At 42.0% G+C, this 21,668-nt stretch overlaps 1 protein-coding gene across 1 annotated transcript in view; it reads left to right on the top strand.

Moving 5' to 3' along the window:
* TRPM8 (transient receptor potential cation channel subfamily M member 8) overlaps positions 1-21,668 on the top strand; it is a gene marked incomplete at both ends in the record, with an annotated part of 44,523 nt that overhangs the window by 20,245 nt on the left and 2,610 nt on the right. Inside the window, 14 exons of the mRNA XM_082314537.1 lie at positions 1,002-1,104; positions 2,064-2,182; positions 2,526-2,816; positions 3,943-4,038; positions 4,889-5,018; positions 7,576-7,721; positions 8,493-8,605; positions 9,073-9,289; positions 12,245-12,336; positions 13,370-13,511; positions 15,041-15,212; positions 15,433-15,610; positions 18,354-18,544; positions 20,831-20,930. Coding sequence (XP_082170663.1) covers positions 1,002-1,104; positions 2,064-2,182; positions 2,526-2,816; positions 3,943-4,038; positions 4,889-5,018; positions 7,576-7,721; positions 8,493-8,605; positions 9,073-9,289; positions 12,245-12,336; positions 13,370-13,511; positions 15,041-15,212; positions 15,433-15,610; positions 18,354-18,544; positions 20,831-20,930 — 2,090 coding nt within the window. The remainder of the gene's footprint in view (positions 1-1,001; positions 1,105-2,063; positions 2,183-2,525; positions 2,817-3,942; positions 4,039-4,888; positions 5,019-7,575; positions 7,722-8,492; positions 8,606-9,072; positions 9,290-12,244; positions 12,337-13,369; positions 13,512-15,040; positions 15,213-15,432; positions 15,611-18,353; positions 18,545-20,830; positions 20,931-21,668) is intronic.

Raw genomic sequence — 21,668 nt, 5'->3', positions numbered from 1 at the left:
AATTCAGACACTCAAACTTTTGTGTGTGTTTTCTTTGATATAAACCAAGCAAAGCTTCTGGTGTTGAAGTGTAAGCAGCTATTGTTTCTGGCAAAGCCTGAGTCAAATCTCTTGGTCAGAGCTTGGCAGAGTGAGTCCATGGGACAACCTGCAAGTTCCACTGGGCAACCTGTGGACACTTGACCCTGTTTTGAGCAGCAGGCTTGGACGAGATCTCCAGAAGTATCTTCCAACCTCAGCAATTTTCTGCTTCTGTAATAAGAAGCTTACAGGGAAAAGGGCAGGAATAGGGCATGGCCTTTTGCAGAGTCCTGCAGAAACCATGTCTGAACTTGCATTTTGAGCCTGGGGTCTGTGGCGTCCAAACCTGAAGAGGAAGAAGAACTGCCCTGTGAGCAGACCATGAGCCTCTGGTTTCCAGGAGGAGCTCTGCATTGGGAAGTATGGAGCTGCTGAAGGCAGTTTTCCCTGGTTGGTCACCTGGCCACACTCCTCATGACTTCTGCTGAGCTGCCTTGGAGTGTACCTCCTCCTGCAGTGGCTAAGATTATTTGTTTTCTATGTGCTAGAATGAAAGTAACTTTATAAGGCTTGGTTATGTGAGAAATGATCTCTGGTTTTCATAAAGCACAAGGAGGTAGAAACTATTCTTGAATAAACTGCTAGACATTTGTTGAAATTGCACAGTCACAATCTGTTTTTTCTTTATAAGTTGTTTCTAATTACTGAGATTATATCTTTTTAGTTATGATGTCCTGCATAGGGGAATCATGGTTATTTGCTGTATGTTCAGAGGATAATTAATCTTGTACTTCAGTGACTTTGAAATAAATCTCATTACTTCTATCTGGACTTGATTAAATTTTAACTGTACGTGGAAATAGGACTGATGAGAAGCAGCTTTGCTACGACGTGATGGGAAATTTCTTTTAAAGACGCTCTAGGAGATTAACTACTAAACAGTCAAGATTGTTTTGAAATGGAGCTTTTCCTTTTTGTAGATCAAAGAAGTCCTTGAGAACCCTCATTTACTGACAGTTATCAAAATAGAAGAAGCTGGAGATGAAATTGTGAGCAATGCCATTTCTTTTGCTCTATACAAAGGCAAGTAATTGTTTTTCTGTTCTTCTTTGCTTGTTTGTTTGTTTTTAAATAGATGGAAAAAGATGGCTATTTACTTTCTAGAACAGTCTTCCTTAGAGCAGTGCCATCTCTCTAGAGTTAAGCTCCTGCCACAGTGTAGAGCTTGCTTTCATCTGAAGGGGTGCGGACAGGCTAGAACAGCATTATGGCATCTGTTAGTGTGAGTCCAGATAATTGGGAAGGCATTTAGCAGAGCTGTGGCGATGCTGGGATAGCATCTCTGAGAGCAGCACACAAGTATGCAACACAACAGGAAGTCAGAAAGCCAAGCAAAGGATCTTTTCTGGTTATACTGCAGAAGTGGATTACTCGGCATCCTGCAATGTAAAATCAAGTATCTTTTGGTATATATGTGGATTGAAGAGGTTTGACAGACATTCAGCAGGGAGAGAAGTATCCAGTTGATTAACAGTCAATGTGCAGGGTTGCTTCCTAACTCTTTCAAATCCCAGTAACTTGCTACCATGAGTAATTCAGACCTGGATTCTCTACTACTCCAGCAGAGCAGAATTGGTACTCAGTGAAGATTGCTGGGCTGACCTCATTTTCCTGTCTGTGCATGGAGAAGGCCTATGAACGTTACAGCTTCTCATTACACTTCTTGTGTAGGGCCCCATTGGGAATCCTGCAGAATTTCTTCTGTGTAGAGGATGCAGGACACTGAGGAGTCTGAAGGAAATGTGCTGATTTTGGTTGATGAGGTGCTCCTAGCAGCTCGTTTGTAGCCTGTGTTGGACCATAAATCTATCTCTAAGCCTCCAGCATCCTCTAAAAACCAATCAGGAAGATGGACATGAGTCTGGGGAAAGACACTTGATAGGGGTCTTGTCAGGTAGAGCATGAAAACAGAGATGAATAAGTACGCCAAGAAGCCCTTCTGTCTCTGGTCTTTTACCTAGACAATTGTTCCTCCTCTGCAGCTTTCAGCACCAATGAACATGACAGAGAGAACTGGAATGGGCAGCTGAAGCTGCTGCTGGAGTGGAACCAGTTGGACCTGGCCAGTGATGAGATCTTCACCAATGACCGAAACTGGGAGGTACAGACCACTTCTGTCTGAGTGCAGTGACGTGGGACAGGGGAGCAGTGGGAACAGAGACATTGTAACAGCAGCCACTATCTCAGCACCCCAACCTCTGTGATGATAAGTAAGAGTGTCTATTCCTTCTTGCACCGACATCACTGACTGCAAAGGTTATCTGCCTATGCCAGAATTACTCTAGGCCATCCAACAAAGGCAATTGCATACAGAAAAAACTGATTCTAATGAAAATATGACAGCATGAAGGAAAATGTGGCAATTCGCCACATGTGTCAGGCCCTTAGGTAAGCTTTAGACGGCTCGCGTGCTCCCTAATATGTGCTTTTCCATTTCTTCCTAGTCTGCTGACCTACAGGATGTCATGTTCACGGCCCTAGTGAAAGACAGGCCCAAATTTGTCCGTCTCTTCCTGGAAAATGGCTTGAATCTGAGGAAGTTCCTTACCACAGAGGTCCTTAGAGAGCTGTACACGAACAACTTCAGCAGCCTGGTTTTCAAGAACCTGCAGATCGCAAAGAACTCCTATAACGATGCACTCCTCACATTTGCATGGAAGATGGTTGAAGACTTCCGACGAGGTCTCAAAAGAGATGACAAAAATAGCAAGGATGAGATGGAGATACATCTTTCAGTAAGTGATGAACAGTTTGATTCCACTGTGTGTCCCCTGGAAGGAAAAAACAAAAATTATGTTTTGTTTCTGGTATAGCAGGATTTGCTTTAACAGTCTCAGCCTTGTTTTACATCTAACATACTGCCCCATTTTACAAATGCATGTAGGGGTCATTCAGCTACAAGAAAAACGGGTGAGTGAGTTTGGGTGTTGAGTTAAAGTATTTTCTATTAGAGCAATCAATGCTTTAGTTATGCTTGTAATTTATACCAATATAAATTCAGAGTCTGGTACAGAGATGCCAGCTGGGCATGAGGAATTTGGACTCTTACATTTTGGTACAGACTCTTGTATCTTAAACCTTGCTCGTTGCAAGGGTATCAAGCACCTTCTGCACTTTATTTCATTTTCAGGTAGAACCAGACTTCTTAGTTACAGCACAGCAGGTCCAAACGTCATATCCAGATCTGAGTTTCAAAACTGGAGCTTGGGTGTCAGATAGGAAACTTTTGAAATCATTTGTTGACTTCAGAGATGCAATGCAACACATGTGACATTCGGGGGAAGCTTGGTTTGAAAATGCTGGTTAGCTTTGAGAGTTTCCACCAAAGCTTGTTGTTCTTAAAAGTTTTGTTGCTCAGGAGTCATTTTGTGATGGCTTTGCCATCCCCAGTTGCTAATTACTCTTACGCAAAGAAGATGGTGGTATAGAAATTCCTCTCTGTTTAAGTTTTTGTGAAGTTCAGGGACTTGCTTAAACACAAAAGGCATATTGGTATAAAGTTAGTATTCCTTTTAGAGGACGTTCTCTAAACACAGAGGTGTGAATGAGACTATCTGAACTGCATGGGTTAAAGCAGAAAGTGACTTTGACCCAAATGTCCTTTAATGCCCATGTTAGGAACAAACAGGGATGCTGATTCTTGTACATCAAATAGGAAAATATAAGGCTTTAATATAAATATAAAATATAACCTAAGTTACATTACTGTGTGACAAGTGCCAGATAGCCAAGAGAGAGGATTGGTGGGCTGGCTGTAAAAGGAAGAAAATATGAAAACAGGAGAGTGGCAGGCTAGGATTTGTTCCAGTTGAAAACAGTTTGGTGAGCTTAGGTCTGAGGAGTTGTTGTTCTTTCTTTCAGGATGAGTGTCCTATCACAAGGCACCCACTGCAAGCTCTGTTTATTTGGTCAGTTCTTCAGAACAAGAAAGAGTTGTCTAAAGTCATTTGGGAGCAAGTAAGTTGAATTCTCCATTATTCCTCTTTGCAAACAGTACAGTGATGTTCCTTGTCTTTGGTTTGTAGGCCTTTAAAGGCTCTGGATCCATCTTCAAACACAAAACCACAAGAGATAATTGCTAGATGACTCTGTAAGTAGGTTTAATATCACCCATTTTGTGTTTGGGTGTGGATTTTGTACTTTCCTTTCCTAATGTCATGTGTGAGTCAGCACTCCAAGCTAGCATTTACCTGTAGTTGTATGTTCTCATCAATGTTCAAGCTTGGATGCTGAGTTCCCACCCATTCCACAATATGGATGTGTTCTGATCCCAGGTATTTGATTGAAATCCAATTCTAATTTTAAGTAGACAGTACATTTAGTGATGATTGTATCAAATACATAATTTGCAGGCTGTAAATGTGAGGCTAATGCAAGCAAAGCTAATGGATGCTCCTGCTCATGTTGGTCTTCATGTCTCAGAGTGCTGCTTCCCTGCATGTGTCGATGTTTTGAATGGAATGGACTAACATAGTCTAGGCAGTTCTGGGTACACCCAACTGGTCCAGACTGGTGGACAGTGCAAATGGTAGTGTAGCTTGTGACAGAGCAGACCCTCTTTTGTGAATCTTCAGCCAGAGATGCAAAGCTGATATATAACTATTAAACACAAGACCTTTTCAGACTGGTCACAAAGTTGTTATCAAACCAGTACACTGATGGTTACCATTTGTTTTGTGGAACTGGATCTTCATTTGCCAGTCTTGACTGGGAACTGAGCAGCTGCAAAAAAAGGGGAATAATTTTTAAAGCATATACCACATTCCCTTTGCAGAGGGCTTTGCATGACTTAACTCTCTCTCCATAGACCAGAGGTTGCACTTTGGCAGCCCTGGGGGCCAGTAAGCTCCTGAAAAGCATGGCGAAGGTGAAGAATGATATAAATGCTGCTGGTGAGTCTGAGGAACTCGCTAATGAGTATGAGACAAGAGCAGTAGGTAAGTATCTTCTTCAAGTCTTTTAGAAATTTAATAGAAAGGGTCAGAGATCTGGAAATCGTTTCTGTTCTTGGAACATTATTTGTTTTAATGATCTCCAGGTCTGGTGCGTACCAATGATTGCATAGCGATGTTTTTATTTTGTGCAAAGCAAAACTGATAACCCTGCTGGGTTTGTTCAGCAAAATGCAAGGCAAGATAATTCATTCTATTTGCCTGAAATGCTGCCCAGAAATCCAGCCTGAATTTTAAAGAAGAGAAATGACATCTCAAAAGGAAGTAGAAAGAAAACTTTATTTAGAAAACTAGATATCCAACATCAAATGCTTCCCTTTAATGTCAAAATGTGTTTTTACTGCTTGGAAATCTCTTCCACACCATCTGTTCCCAGTAGAAATTGTGTGTCCTGTCTGAACAGCTTGCCTCCAAAAGTGAGTGTTGTGGGGTTTTTTTGGGTAGAGAATTCCTTTCATTGGGAAGAAAAGCTACCTGGCTCTAATGGCAAGGCTGAAGAAGAAGGGTGCCCAGAAAAAGGAAGGAGAATATAGAATAAGGGAAGCTTTCTGCATGAGTGCTGGTAATATTCAGGTTGAGAAAATCCACACTTCAAATTTGCAGGAGTACTTTTGGGGTGTGAGAATAAATTGCAGGTAAAAAGTGGATTGAATTACTAAATTCTGAAGTGCAAAATCATATAGCTTCCTTATTCTAAGATGACAGGCAATACTGTCACTCATTGAGAATGCAGATCTAGCTCAGTTATTTTTCTTTCTTTGTATGACCTTCAGTTTCTCCTATTGCAAGGACTGTCAATAATTCAGGATTGAGCCCCGCATCTCATGGGCTGAAGTGACCAATAGTTTCTTATTTAATGAGGGTCATGGGTGACAGGAGAGCAGAGGAATGATTTTTTGTTTAGGACTTCCATTTCCTGAGCAATAATGCTGGTGTTTCCTCAGTGTCTAGTTATCCTGCAAATTATTCAGAGAAACGTGCAAATGAAAGCCGGCACAATTGGCAGATACCAGGGCAGGGATTAATTTGTAGCACCCACAACTTACAAATTCAAGCTTACCTGTGGTGCACCCTGTGGAGCAGGACCTTGGTTCCTCAACTTGGAAGGAAATACATTACAATGTTGCCTCTGGGGCTTTATTGCAGGTTATAGCCTTGTTCTCTTGCCTGGTGCAGAAAACAGGGATCTGTAACTGCATTGATGCGCAGCAATCTGCTGTCGTCACCATAAGTCAAATTAGATGACAGCTGAAGTGCAATAGCCCTGCAGGTTGAATTGGGAAATCATAGAAATGTTGCTGGACAGGGCTTCTGGAGGCCTCTAGTCCAATCTTCTCATTGAGGTGGTGTTACCACAAGGACTAAATCTGTTCAGTCATGGCTTCATTTAGACAAATCTTGAAAGTCTCCACAGATGGATATTGTTTTATTCCTCCTAAAAGCAGACCATGTTTGTTCCTTTTCTGGGGCTCATGGAGACTAGATTGACCTGTTGAACTTCTAGCTTTATTATTATTTGTGTGTATATCAGACTGACTACTGATAGCTATTTCACTATCCACTAAGGAGTGGCACAAGGCCACGCTGAAAATATCTTGCTTGTTACTAGAAAGTATCTCCTATTTCACAAGGCGAAAACTGCTTAAATAGACTTTCTTAAAGGTATCTGCATCCCTCGGGCCTGATTATTTAGCAAGACATTTAGAAGTGAACAGGTCCCATTGGAGTCTGTCTATCAAGATCTATCTGCATATTGCAATGTATGTGGTAATACCAGCCGAAAGTATCACTTTATTTGTGCATCCTCGCAGTCATGGTGACACAGCTGTTTGTGAAATGCCTGGGAAAATGCACTGTTGTAGAGAAGTGAATCTAGTGAAGGCTGGTGTTTTCTAAGAGGCTGGATTGCTCTTGAGGGCAGTTGCGTTCTGTCACAGATATACCAACAGAACTGCCTTTGAGTGTGAAACGTCCAGAGCTGGAAAGAGAAATAATTTTTCGCTCTACGTGCATTGTTAGTGGCAAAAATCTATGGGCAGAATAAGGTGCTCTTGACTCTTCTAAAACAACTATGTTTGCAATGTGTTTCCCAGTGAAAAAGCATCAGATTCTGCCCTTGTTCAACCCTACTGTTAATATAGGACTACTGAGACTGACTATAACTCATTAGATCAGTGCTAAATGAATGAAAATAAGATGAAACAAGCAGATATATTGAGTCATTTGAGTAGAAGTTTGTAGTTTTTACTCAATTTTTTAGTGCAGAACTCAACTTAATGCTATCTCTGTGTGAGTGGATTTAGTATTACAGTTTTCCATCTAGGCATGAATTCTGTGTGAAAGCTTAATGCATGCAAATGGGGTTGTAAAGCATTGCACACGTTGTTTTACCATGCTGCAAATGTTGAAAGAGTTCTTGTATCTGCATGCTTTAATATTAAAAGTGTTATAATTTGCAAGTCACTGAAGACAATTGCATCCAAGTTGGTGGGAAATTGAGTCTGAAGTTGGAGCTCAGTATGGGACTGCCTCTTTCCTCCAGAGCTGTTCACTGAGTGCTACAGCAATGATGAAGATCTAGCTGAGCAGCTGCTGACCTATTCCTGTGAAGCCTGGGGAGGGAGCAATTGTCTGGAACTAGCAGTGGAAGCTAAAGATCAGCAGTTCATTGCACAGCCAGGGGTGCAGGTAATGTCAGTGAAAAGAAGGTGCACAGATTACTGTAACTCTTGTGATCTGGGTAGCTCAAAGAAAAGTGAATATTCTTGCTGTGAAAATGCTACATCCATGTGAACAGTCTGTGAAAGGCCAATGCTGAGACACTGTCTTTGTGGAAGTGAGAGTTTCCCAGCCCTGTGAACACTGAGCTTTGCATGGCGGCAGCGTAGCCATGTCCTGCAGCATGCTCACAGAACCAGCGTCTGCAGTGCTGTGAAATGCATCCCAGAGAGCGTTGACTGTGGCTGGTGGGGGACAGGGTGTGTGGCTCCTCTTCTTGAAATAGGAGGTGGCTGATTTGCCCACAAATGCTAAGTCAGGAGGGGAAGACTTGATTTAGAGCTGTAAATCATAATGAGCTAGATGATAAAGACTGCTTGAAGTGAGTTCTCCCTTGGCACAACTCCTATGTATGCACAGTGTGGATGTACTGCCCAGTGTAAAGTGCCTTATAAATCAAGTCAAGTCCTGCACAGCCTCACTTTGAACTCCTTGTCATGTAGAGTGGAGGATGGCTGGACTAAGGAACCAACACACTGTTACTGATGCAGAAAGCTTTCTGTATTGTTGAAACAGGAATCCCAGTTATTTTGATTGAAATCTCAAAGGTGTTTGTGGGGTTTTTTTGTTTTGGTTTGGTTTTTTTTTTCTTTTTTCTCTAAATCAAATGTTCTCTAATAGCATTCCTAGGTTATTTTGTTGCTGCTAGAACAAATGAGGATATGTTCTTCTTCCCTGCAGAATTTCCTTTCCAAGCAGTGGTATGGAGAGATTTCAAGAGATACGAAGAATTGGAAGATTATACTGTGTCTGTTCTTTTTCCCTTTAATAGGCTGTGGTTTCATCTCATTCAGGTAATCAGCTGCCTTCTTATTAACAGAAGTATAGCAAGTCAACTAATCATAGAATCATAGGGCAATTCAGGCTGGAAGGGACCTCTGGAGGTCATGCAGTCCAACCCCCTGCTCTCAAACCAGGGTCAACTAGAGCAGGTTGCCCAGGACTGTCCAGTGGGATTTTGAGTACCTCCAAGGATGGAGGCTCCACAGCCATTCTGGGAACCTTCCAGTGTTCAATCACTCTCAAACAAAGATATTTAATGGCTGAATGAGCTTTTGACAGATCCTGTCCTCACTCTGATCTGGAGTTAAGATGTGCCAACTTACTTGTGTGCCTAAAGTCAGTGGATGCAGAAAAGCATTACCTTTAATGTCCTGTGCTAGACTTTGCACCTTTCTAATTTTCACTTTGACACATAGCACAAATGTTTCCAGGCATAAAAGCTATGCTTTGAGACCTTTTCCCTCTCTTAATTCCTCAGGAAAAAGCCTGTGGAGAAGAGTAAGAAACTCTTCTTGTATTATGTGTCTTTCTTCACCTCGCCCTTTGTGGTCTTCTCCTGGAATGTCATCTTCTACATCGCTTTCCTGTTGCTCTTCGCCTACGTGTTGCTTATGGATTTCCAGAAGGAACCTACCGTCCTGGAGATGATCCTTTACGTGCTGGTCTTCATTCTGCTTTGTGATGAAGTGAGACAAGTAGGCAGCGCTTGCAAACCAAAAATGTTTAGTGCTAGATTAAAAGCCTTGTGGTTTTTCCCCTCCTAGTAATGTAAGGCAGTGCAAGCTGCTTCTAAGTTACAGGAGAAGCACATCTTGGTAGATATGTTCAGGCAACTCAAGGTACAATGGATATTTTAATTTTTTTTCCCCCCCCTAATGTTTAATTCCTTCTTATACCCCAATAGCTGCAGTATCCATGCACCAACGGGAATGTCTATTGACTTTGAGGCTGTGTGGATAAGCTGATGCCAGTGGAGATATTTCTCAGGAATGCTTGGCTTGGATTGCCAAAGCAGTTGAGAATAGGAGGTTAGATTTACCACATTCATCTGGATACATACCTCTAGATCAAGTGATTCCTGCCTCTCTACTCCACATCCCACCCTCGTTGGTTTTGTTTTGTTTTGTTTTGTTTTTTTTGAGCAATGTGCAACATATCATTATATATTTCTGTTTATCTTTTAATCATAAACACAGTTTTTGCTAGTTTCACGTAGTCCCAAGGACCAGCTTTGGACTGCCTGCATTGCTTGTGCTGTTGTGGTTTGGGAGGTGTGTGTGGGACTGCCTTTATAGCCAGCTGCATAGTTGATGTTCTTCTCACTTCATATGTAGGGGGACATATGAAACATGTTGATTTTCAGGCAAGCTGGTCTCTACCAGTCAGTGTTCAGAATAGTAGGAAGATGCTGGGGAAATCAGAAGAGAAATGGGTGTGTGGTTTCAGTGCAGTGCTGCTTTCTGATTTCCCTGTAAGGCGTTACACCTGTCACACCCACATGAGTGTTTGTGGGTGATCTGCTGGATCAGACCACCCTACAACAACATTTTTTATGTGAACTCAAATGACATGGCTGAGCGTTGATGTTACTGTGCTTAACTTGCTGTGTGGTCTTTTTCCTTTCTAATAGTCAAGGTGGTACCCTCTTTAAGGCAACTTTACTTGCTAAGGAAAATGGGGGAAAAGTAAAAGACTGTGTTGCAATGAAAACACTAATGGAGTGTTTGTTTCTGCTGATTTAGGTTCTGGTGTCTCTGGACCTGTCCTTGCACTTCCTGTGTATACCCAGCAAAAGTCCTGGGGAAAGCCGTAGGGATAGAAACCTTTTTTTCCTACCAATGTCACTATTTCTCACTACCCTGAGCAGGTAGAACTGCATCAGATCCCAGTAATCCCATTAATAGCTGGTGGCCAGACTGTACCAGTTTGATTGTGGGAGTGAAGGCAGCTAAAACAGAGACTTTAGTAAAGATTTAAAGTTATCTTAAGCCAGTGTCCTGGCTTCAAACCTGTTTTGCTAAGGAGCAGAACACAGAGCAGTGTCCCAGTCCTCTAAGCTTCTCAGGAAACTTTCTCCCTGGCTTGCTCCAAGATAGATTGGGCATGCATTGGTCTAACTCTGCAGTCAAAATAGTATCTGTGTCCTCAATATTTAAAAAAAAGAGGGATGTCTCAGATTTTGTTTTCACATCAAAGGAAAAGTAAGAGTAACGTTGCCTGGGGTCCCACTGTAGCTGCTGCAGTCAGATAACTAGTTTTGGGGAGAAATCAGCCCTCTGATTAGAGAGTGGTGTGTCTGTGGAGATGACAGTTACTAGAAATTGTTCCAAATTTAAAGCAGATTGTTTCACCGTTCAGGAGAACTGGACTGTATCTGAACCATAAGCCGCTGGCTGAGGCCTGTTTTTGCTTCTGATGGTCCTAGAGATTTTTAACTAGCCGGAGCTACTTTCTGATATCCCATTTAGAGCTGTCATGGCAATAGTGAAATCGGAGATGCCTTTTTCCTGCTATCTTCTTAGCCACGTGGATGTAGCCTCCAGCCAGGTGAGTGGGTAGACTCATGGGGTGTGCAGCAAAACCCCCTCTTCTGAGAGAAGGAATCTGGACAGAACCTCCATGCACGTTAACTCTTAGCCGTGGAAACTACTTGATATTTGAAGGACTGAACTGCACTGCAATCTCTGTTGTTCTCACTTGTTTGCATGCATCTGCCTCTGTTTTCTCCCTTTCTGCTTTAGGACAAAACCTGTTTCCTTTCCTCAATTATTTCCACAATTATGCCCTTAATAGAAGAGGCATCAGGCTTAAACCTGCTGCATTTAATACAGCTGTAGTGCAGTGATATGCTTATTGCTTTGTGAAAGACATTTGGACCCTATGCAGCTAGTTGTTCAAATGAAACACCAGTTCACTGTCATGTATAGCAAGACAACTTATGTTTGATTTAGGGAGTTACTAGACAGAAACAACCCAATGTCATGGGTGTCAAGACGTGCTGTCCCCACTCAGTGCTCAACCTTTGGTACCTGAAGTAGTAAGAAAGGTGTGTGTGGGTCCCAGGATGCTGAAATAGTGTCTGGTAATATCTTGAGCCTGGCACCTTGGTAGCTGCCACACCTTTCCATCATGTGATGCATCCTATTATGTGAAGAAAATGCAATAATTGTGCAACTGGAATAGCAAAGTCAGGCTCTCTACTCATAGATCCTTCTGTGTTTAGAAGAAAACTCTGTTTCCCATATAAGTACTCTGTTTCCCATGTAAGTACTGAGAGCAGAACTGCCTTCCTTGGATATGCCAGTTATAGAGAGATTCACTGATCACTACTCTACTAAGCTTTGGTTATTTCAATGAAAATTAAAAAGAATCATGATCAGGGTCTTGCTCTATTTCTTCAGGCCTGGTGGAGGTTTCTCCTCGTTAAGTTACTTGTCTTAATGAGTCACCTCTGACTTGTATCCAGAAGTTGGTTCTTGCGCAAACTCTGGATCCAGGGTGCAGGACCAGTCAGTCTGGGAATGGGCAGAGATTCTCACTAGATTTACAATGCAGAAATAGAGAGCCAGGTAATTAAAATAATAGATTAAATCTGCATCTTTGATCAAAAGCATGTGTGGTGGTTACTTTCTGCTCTTTTTCTTTTCCAGTGGTACATGAATGGCAGTAAGTATTTCTCAGATCTGTGGAATGTTATGGATACGCTAGCAATCTTCTACTTCATAGCAGGAATTGTGTTCAGGTGAGTAGTATCTTTTCTTCTGGCCATGTTATGGCTTTGCTTCCTTTCTGGGTTTTTACTACAATGTGTAATGAGATTTTGGGAAATGACGTGTTCATGAAACTCCCTGTTCTTTATGAAGGCCCCAATACTTCCAAGTCTTGTCACTAAATCTTTAAAAGCAAATAAAGAAATAAAATAAAGTGATTGGGGGAACATCTGCATGCAATATTTTCTCTTTTTTGTTTAATGGAAGTTGAGTCTATCCCTGAAATCAAAGGTGGCTTTCCTAAACTCAGATCTTTTTGGGCCAGCAGGACAGCCCTTCTTAATGCTTAGGTTAGTATGAGCATGTTTAGAAGATGATGATTGAAATGGGCTTAGGTTTCATGACAATGCCTTCAAGACTGGCTGTATAGAGCATATCAGACAAAGCTGCAGGGTAAGATGGCCAATATCTTAGAGAGTCAGAAGTTCTTTGGGATTTTCTCTGGCTCCTGTTGTTGACTATTTAGTATGGTAATCTGGACTCTTTGAGGTTTAGTGTGTTGTATTTAAGGAGGCTGTAATTGTACCTACAATAGTCTAACAGAATGTCATTAGCTCACATAAGCTGTTTAACAGGAATGGGTGAGTTAACAACCATGACAAAGAAATGATGGAAACACATTTTACAGTGTAATTGTTCAGTCAACTGTAACTTCTTGTTGCCTCAGTGCAGCAGAGCGGTCATTGCACTGATGTTTTTGGAGGGCTGTGGGAATAGCTAAAGGTACAAAATTTCCTTGCTCTTAACAGTTCTAGAGAGGAAGAGGAGACACAGCGATGATGTAGCTAAGATAGGAAGGGTGTAAACAAGGTGTGCATTAACCAGTTCTATCACCTGTCATCAGATGGGAGTGGGTGGGAGAGGGCATGGGGCCCAGGATAGCTGTGCTCTCTTTTCCAGTTACTCACTTGCCACTCTGCATTTCAGTGTTTCATTGTATTTTTACCTGACTTCTGCATGCTTCACCCAACACTTCTCTTCATTTTCTTTTACTGTCTCCATCAGGCTTCACTCATCTGATGAAAGCTCTTGGTATTCTGGGAGAGTCATTTTCTGTTTGGACTACATAGTTTTTACTCTGAGGCTGATCCATATTTTCACAGTTAGCAGGAATCTAGGACCCAAAATTATTATGCTGCAGAGGATGGTAAGATTCTGGCAGCTATTCAAGAGAGTCTAAATAAATGATGTGATGCCTTGTTTTTCCTCAAGAGTGAAGATCACCACTGTTCTCTCCTTCTCTTAAATCTGCTAAACAGGATTAATTAAGATTTAAATAGGACCTAATTAAGAGCAGGGCCTCTTTCCCTCCCTCTGCACAGGGAGGAAATTTGTTTCCTGTTTTTCAGTGGTATATTCCATCACTCTTGTTGCTCACATGAGCATTCCCCAAACGTGACAATGATGATAAATGGTATAGGAGGAGGATTTCTGTCTTCCACTGCATCACACAAGTAATTGGAGAAGCATGTGGTGAGGAGCCTCTCATGGAGTGGCCTGGCTGATTCTGCCCTTGGTAGCTGGAGGCAATGTTTGCTAGCAGACTGGGAAAGGTAATAGGAAGAGAGTGGGGTTCCATATAATACAGATATGGCTTGCTGTAGGTATGGGAATGAGGGGCATTGGAGAGTATGACTGCTTGAATTTTCCTCCCAGTGATACCTCTGCACACACACACATAAACTGCAAAGAAAAGAGATTTGAAGTGCACTCAACATGGGGAGCATTTGCGGAATGGCACTCAAAGGGCACGTGAAGTGAGTATTGCTAGATGTCCTTAGGAGAGGTTTTCCCTGTCTTTCTGCATTTCTGCAGTGGTTGGGTTGCCTTGTGCCATAGCAAAGGATTGGCATATATGGAATTTAAAAACCAGCTGTATGGTGACAATAAAAGTAATAGCGTGGCCTGCAGCTTACCCAGAAAGCATTTAATTTGCCTTGTACCACTGCTGCAAAGCTGAAGTCTAGAGATCACCTGGACCTAGAGTGCCTTATGATATGGAAGCAACAACAGAGGATTGTTTCCTGTACATCTTTCTCTTGTTTAGCCTTCTTCAAAGGGGATGAGTTTTTGAGTAAGTTTAATAGTAAAGATGCTTGGGGCTAGTGGAAGGGCAGATCTTGGTGGAGGTGGATCTGCAACAAATGGGAAAGCTCAGCTGGGATACTGCCAGTCTTCAGTTATCTGTATATTGTTAAGAGCCAGAAATTCATGAAACTGTTAGCCAGAGTATCTGGCCTATAAATGCTGGTTTGAAGCCATCCAGGGTGGCATTTTCAGAAGTATGGCTGCTTTCACCTGACACTGGGCTGCAGGGTCTGCAGCTACAGTTGTTGCATAAATAGTCTTTATATGTGGATCTGGCTTTTGTGGGTGGACCCTGTCTGATGCCAGGGGGATATCCTGTATTCTGAAACGTGCCTTGGTTTTCTGGTTGTGTAAACATTTTTGAAGTTCCCTGAGTGGAAATGGTCAATTATTTGCATGTGTGTGTGTTGGTGACTGTAAATTTATGGAGCAGTGATCTGAAAACATGCATTGAAATGGTGCTAACTCTGTAGGTTTTCTAATATTTGTTCTCCACCCAGATATCAAATCAGGGAGAAAAAAGGCATGTGTGGCTTGCGACAGGCATGCAGTGGGGCACTGATGCGTTTGCTTGTTGTCCTTTTTCAGATGATAGATGTCTTCTTCTTCCTCTTCCTCTTTGCTGTGTGGATGGTGGCCTTTGGTGTGGCCAGGCAAGGTATCCTGAGGAAAAATGAGCACCGCTGGGAGTGGATATTTCGATCTGTCATCTATGAGCCATACCTGGCTATGTTTGGCCAGTACCCTGACGATGTTGATGGTACCTATTTTCTGTGGGAACCTATCTCTGTCCTTTCAGTGGTTGTCCAGTCCTGTGTTGACCCCTTTCCTCCAAGCAGCAAGGCAAGATTTTATGTCTGATGGGGAGATGGGGAAGGAGGATGCCACACGTATTGTGCTCAGTGGCAGTACCTGGGGCTGGACCCAACAGGAGGAGGGGGACAGGGCTCATTGTTTGCTCTCCTCTCTTGCCCTCTGAGGTACCACCTACAACTTTGACCGCTGCACCTTTTCTGGGAATGAGTCCAAGCCCTTGTGCGTGGAGCTGGATGCCAACAACCAACCCCGCTTCCCAGAGTGGATTACCATTCCCCTTGTCTGCATTTACATGCTTTCAACTAACATCCTTCTTGTGAACCTGCTCGTGGCCATGTTTGGGTACGTAATAAAGGATCGATCACTTGCTTGTTATCCCTGTATCAATATCCCTCTGAGAAAGGGAATGAAGTCCAGGAAAATGGCATGAAGCCAGGCCTTGGACTCTGCCTGTGTCTTTTGCAGAGGAATTGCTGGGAGTAGTCTGGACAGGGTTCCCAGGTTGAAACAGACCTCTCAAGTTAAGGGTGTGGTGTGGGAAGATGAACAAAGGCAAGGTTACTCAGCATTTCTCACAGCAGTCTCATCAAAATGGGTACAATGTCCTGGGGATGGATTGCTGCCTGTCCTTTTACTACTTCTCTAAGCATCCTTTGCACAGTGGGCTTAGTATAAACCCCTGTGGTTCACACAGGGGGTGATAGCTGGATCAGTGCTTTACCAAGTATAAGCTGCTGCACAACTGACCTTGCTAGACTGAATAAATGAGTTGTTATCACAGTCTTTTTATGACACTATGGTTTTATTAACCAGAACTGCTGTGTGGTGATGATGGGTGTATTACTGCTCTGGTGGACCTGCTATTTATTGTTCTGACTTATACCACAGGCGATGGGCTGCATCTCCTTGGGACATACAAAAGGACTTTGTCTTGAAAAATGCCATCATCTCTGTTTTTATATGGTAATTTATCTGTCGCGGGTCTACCAGTCAGGAGGACTATTCTGACATCTTGTGAAGTGTTACACCATGCAGATGGATCAGACACCTGAAATGTGGTGCTGGTATCTGCTGACCTTATCACATAGCCAGCACTGAATTGCCAAAAAAAAATGGTGGCTGTTGTGCACATTATCAAATATATTTTGAATGCATTGGGACCAGCAAGAGCAGGGAAAAGTTTCCTCAGCTTCTTCCAGAAATCTTTGTTGTTTACACCGCAAGCACAGACTTGAGTTAATAATGGGAAGTCCTTCATATCAGACTTCAGGAGTGTGTTGCCCTCCTGTCTCACTTCTGACTTGTGAATACAGTTGGATCGGTGCTGTGGCTCTGTTCTCCTTCACAGCCCTGCTTCTTTTCTGCTTTACACTCCCTCACAGCATAACAAAAATACTTACAACCCCTGGGCATCGTTCTTGAGGTCTGCTATGTTTATTTTTGCTTGTTTTGATGGTACTTTGGCAGTGACAGACTTGGCAGGAATTTGCTTTGGCAACAAGAGCATTTATAGGAACTGCTAAGGATCTTGGTTTGCCTCAAGAAGATCTCCCTTCTGAATGCCGGTGCCAATTTTTCCTGGCCTGAGATAAGATGTATTAGTGTGATGAGTTGAGAACCCCTTAGCTGTGGGATCTGCACTCCCCTCCGCTCTTAACCTTTCTTCCCCTGCTGACCTGGGCTCCAAACACAGTCAGAAATGTGACTTTTGGCAAGGCAGCTAGGACTGGTGCAGCATGTCTATTTATTGTACATGTATTTTCCTAACCTGCACAGGACCTGGGGACAGAAGACAATGCTTGTACTCCCTAGAAAGGGTGAAAGCAATTCACATTAATAAAGTACAGCAGTAAGCCAGCTCTACCCTAGAAGCCTTTGATATTCGTTACAACACTTATTTTAACAGCACCTAATGGTAAAAGTTCTGGTTTATACAGTTATGCCAGTAAAAACCTAGTTTTTGCCAGTTCAGCTTATTTTGTGAAAGGACCCAGCGTGAATTCTCTAATGACACTCTCGGAGCTTTGCATAGTTCATTTCAACAATAGACTGAATGATTTGATCAAGCAGGAGCGCTGCATTGTACTGAGCCTCAGGAAGCCCCGTGGGCAAACAGCAGTCCCAGATGTTTTTTTCTTGATACAGTTAGAAATGTGTGAATCTGTGGTGGCTCTTCCTAAGACCGGTGTGTACATAGTATTTGTCAATCTTTAATAATGTTGATATCTATTAGACACCAGTACAATCAGTGTCTTTATATGTTGTAATTACAATTATATATTAATTTTAACAACAGAGAATCCAACTTTTTCTTTGAATCCAGTATGCATTAGCTGAAAAGGATGAACATTACATTTTAGATACTTCTGAAATTCAGGATTGTGTTTATCTTCTAAAAGAACAGATAATTTCCACTAGCTGAAGGTTTCAGCTTACCTCATATAAGGGCCTGTTAGGATCTCAACACAGACATTTTGGAAACATCCATCTGCCATTTAATGTCAGCAATGAAAGGTCAGGCAGTCTGTGAGCTGTTTGCTCTTGTGGTTGTTACTTTGCTGGGTTCGTACAGTGCTTAGTACAGTAGGTTTGCTCCATGCCTGGAGCATTCTTAATGCCTCTGCTAAAAATCTCAGGAGCTTTTCATTTTTTGTAAATGTTCTATTTTTAGTTGGTTGTTTTTTTTTTTTTTTTCTTAGAAAGAAGCTAGCTGATGAATTAATGAGACACAGTATCTTGCAAAGCAGCATCCTGTTCTCATGTGTCTAGGCTGGAAGAAAATTGCCTAGAGCTAAGGTAGTGAAAGTATGCGGAGTATTTTCTCCCTGTTTCTATTCTTTCCAGTTTATTTGTAACTTCAGGGTTTTTTCTCTACTGTCTTAGTTACTCCCATTTTCAAATTTCTCTCTAAAAAGGAGAACAAACTCACTAACCTCCTAGTCAGTAAAAAATACCAGCTCCAGGATGACTTCACAAAAACATGCTGTGGTATAATAAAGAGAAATGCTGTGTTACTTGGCTCTGAGATGGAGTTCTTTGGTGAATAACTAATGCTGCATGTATTTTCTCTTTCTTTGCCTGTTAGTTACACTGTTGGATCAGTACAAGAGAACAACGACCAAGTGTGGAAGTTCCAGCGTTACTTCTTGGTCCAAGAATACTGCAGTCGCTTGACTATTCCCTTCCCTTTTGTCATCTTTGCCTACATATTCATGGTCATGAGGAAATGTTTCAAATGCTGCTGTAAGAAAGAAAGTAAAGAGCCATCTATTTGTTGTGAGTAGGATTATTCCTTACCACCTAGAAGTCAGCTCTGTGGCAGGTGCATTGCAACTCCTCCGTGGCATTGGGTGCTTAAACCAGGCAGTTAGTGTTTTGGAAAATTTTCAAGGGCAATGTAGACCTTGGAGGAGGTACTTGTACTGGAAATGAGGAGCAGTTCATTCATGTTCTCCATCAAATGCAAAACCACTGCGTTGCTGGAAATCTCTTTGATAAGATTCAAATCAAAGCCCCTGGCTGCTTCTCAGCCATAATCTTCCTTCAGTACTCAAGGTGCGCACTCTCTGGGATATGGGCAATTATATTCCTAACTCCTTATGCTAAAACTCCAATTGAGCATTGTTGTGATCCCCATCCTCTAATAGCTTTGGTTTTGGTCTGGTTAGAGAGCTTTTGCATTCTACCATGAGACCCGCTCTGCTTGAGTACTGTGCAGAGTTATCCAGTGCTTTCTTGACCAAGCCATTTCGAGGCAGAATTACCTCATGTATGTAAACCAATTAAATCTTCAAATTAATCCTATCAGTTTAGGGCTGCCTATGCTTTTTCCTAGCTTTGAAAGATTTTTTTTGTATTAGAGCACTGAACAAATTCATCCAGAGCCTGCAGCAGCTGAAAGTCATCTTCATGGTCTGCGTGAAAAATGTAAACCATCCCATTTGTCATTAGCATCTGATGAAGCATCCCTCCTGCACTGCTCCCAAGTGGCAGACATCCCTGATCTTGCATGCTCTGAATGTTTAGGTAAATTGTACAAGAGGTGGTCTTAGTTGCTGCTCACCACTCTACCTTCTGGCATTGCATTTCTTTTTGTCCTTCCATTACAATCTCCCAGCTAATACAACTAGTAGCTGCTAGGGCAGCCTAGTAGAGCACAATCGTCTTTAGAGGCTCTTCTGCCTGCTGCTGAGTGACTGAAAGAGAATGCAGAGTCTCCTGGCCCTCTGGGCCAAATGGGCAACCTGCCTCAACATGCAGGAGTTGCTGAGCCAATCCTCTAGCTATTTCCCCCTTATTTACTCTGTCAGAGAGCACAGATACGAATTGTTTTAACAAGCTTTTTTCCCCCAACAAATGGAGTCTTTTCTCTCTTTTTTAAGTGCCATTCAGAAGCAGATGAGAGAGGATAAGTTAAGTTAATTGACAGAATTATTCCCATCCATCAGCAACCTGACTGTTGCCCTGCAGCACAGGCTGGATTTGTTATTAGTGTAGGAGAAAGATGCCTGCTTTGGGGTATAAAATTCCTTAGAACTGACTAAATCGTTTTGGCTGTCCAAATCACTGTTTGGTTTCTCTGCTGGGGAGGTTGTTTAACTGCAGATATTTCTGCCCAAGTGATGAACAGTTGACGCTGCAGTTCGAAAAGCAAATAGAAGAATTAATTAGAGCCAGAATATCATTGTGGTTGAGCTGGTGGCAGGAACTGAGAACTGCATGGAGAATGCACACTAATGTATTGACTATTGCAAAATCCTGGCTTCCACAATTAACTCTTACAGAAATGGTTGGGATTCAGGTTCTTAAATGCCTGTTGGTATCTGGGAGAACATCTGAGGCTGTGTGAGGTCAGAGGAGCACTGAGTGGAGGCAATGGGACTTCAGTCATTTGCCAGCTATAGGCTTCTTTTGTCTCTGCTAACTTTTATTAATCAAAACCCATGTGGTTTGTGATGTCCTGTTGGAACAGGATAAAATGCAGAAGTATTAGCCTGGAGGACTTTGATGCCTCAAAGTGGTTTGCTCTGTGTCAGTCTCTAATTTACAGCATCAACAGGAGTTGCTTTTTAGAGAAGGCAATACTCCATCATATTGAAATGTTTTAGTTCAATGATAAATCATACAACATAGTTCTTAACATGTGTTACTCTTAATGATCCAATATGGGATAATGTAGAAACAAATGGAAAGCTTAAACCCAGATAGGAACTTTCTGGAATGTCCTATGCATGTTGAAGCAGCTGCCATTTCACAAAGCACCCTCATTAACAAAGACTCAAAAAATTCCAGAAAGACTTCTGGAGCTTTTTGGGGTTTTTGTTCATATTTTCTGTCTTTAACCAACTCTGATTGCCAGGAGCATACAGTAAAATGCATTAATGTCATGTTTATCAGAGCTGTGTCACGGGTGGGGAGTGGGGCTGTGAATGCTCTGGATGTGGAGAAGGGAATTATTAGCCTCTGAATGCAAGCACTAACCCAGCCTTTTTGCATCTTAGCATTGGAAAGACAAATTAACTGAATCTAGTCTTGTTGTTTTTCTTCACATACATTTTCCAGGCTCAAAAAATGAGGACAATGAAATTCTGGCATGGGAAGCTGTCATGAAGGAAAATTACCTTGTCAAAATCAATACCAAAGCAAATGATTCATCAGAAGAGTACGTCTGCCCTTCTTTGTCTTCACTTTCTTAACTTTCTGTTGAATATTTTTAGTGAAGGCAAGTTTTTAGCAGCTCTAAATGTTTGCAAACTAGTGAATAGATAAATAATCTCAGCATAAATATGCCTTATCTTTTTAAGTAGAATGATGGCTTTTCTGTCAGCTGCTGCAGACTGTCTTCAGAAAAAATTGATTGGGCTGGTAAAATGCTAATGGCAATATTGCAAGGGTTATAATGGCATATTATGCACACAGTAGCAGGGTAGATGTATTAAACACATTTGTTCCAAATGTCTGTCACAGTATTTCTCAAATGATTTCACCTTTCTGTACTTGAGTCTTTCTATTTTACCACCAGAACAGAAAATGTTGTCTTCCTATGGTGTTTTGAGGTCTCATCATGGAAAGCAGTGTTATAGCTGACTAGTTTTGTAACATTATGCAGTTAGCAGAGAATATTTAGTGTTAGACCTGGAATATCAAGCATTCCCATGGCATCAATGTATATGGAGGTCTGTACTTAATAGCATGAGTAGGAAAGACCTCTGGAGAGGGGAAGATGCTATTTGGAATGATGTTATTTGAAGGCTGGTGACTTGGACTACTCTTCTTTGACTGCCAGATCATGACATTTTATCTTTGGGACCCGTCTCAGTGTTTTCAGAGTAATAGTGTAAAAGGAAAGATAAATATAAAGATAGAAAACAGCAACAGTAACATGCTATGTATGATGGCG

The sequence above is a fragment of the Platalea leucorodia genome (assembly GCF_965183815.1).
Source record: "Platalea leucorodia genome assembly, chromosome: 5".
NCBI classification, from domain to species: domain Eukaryota; kingdom Metazoa; phylum Chordata; class Aves; order Pelecaniformes; family Threskiornithidae; genus Platalea; species Platalea leucorodia.
Note: the sequence above shows the minus strand (reverse complement) of the source record. Positions and strands in the feature narration are given on the sequence as shown.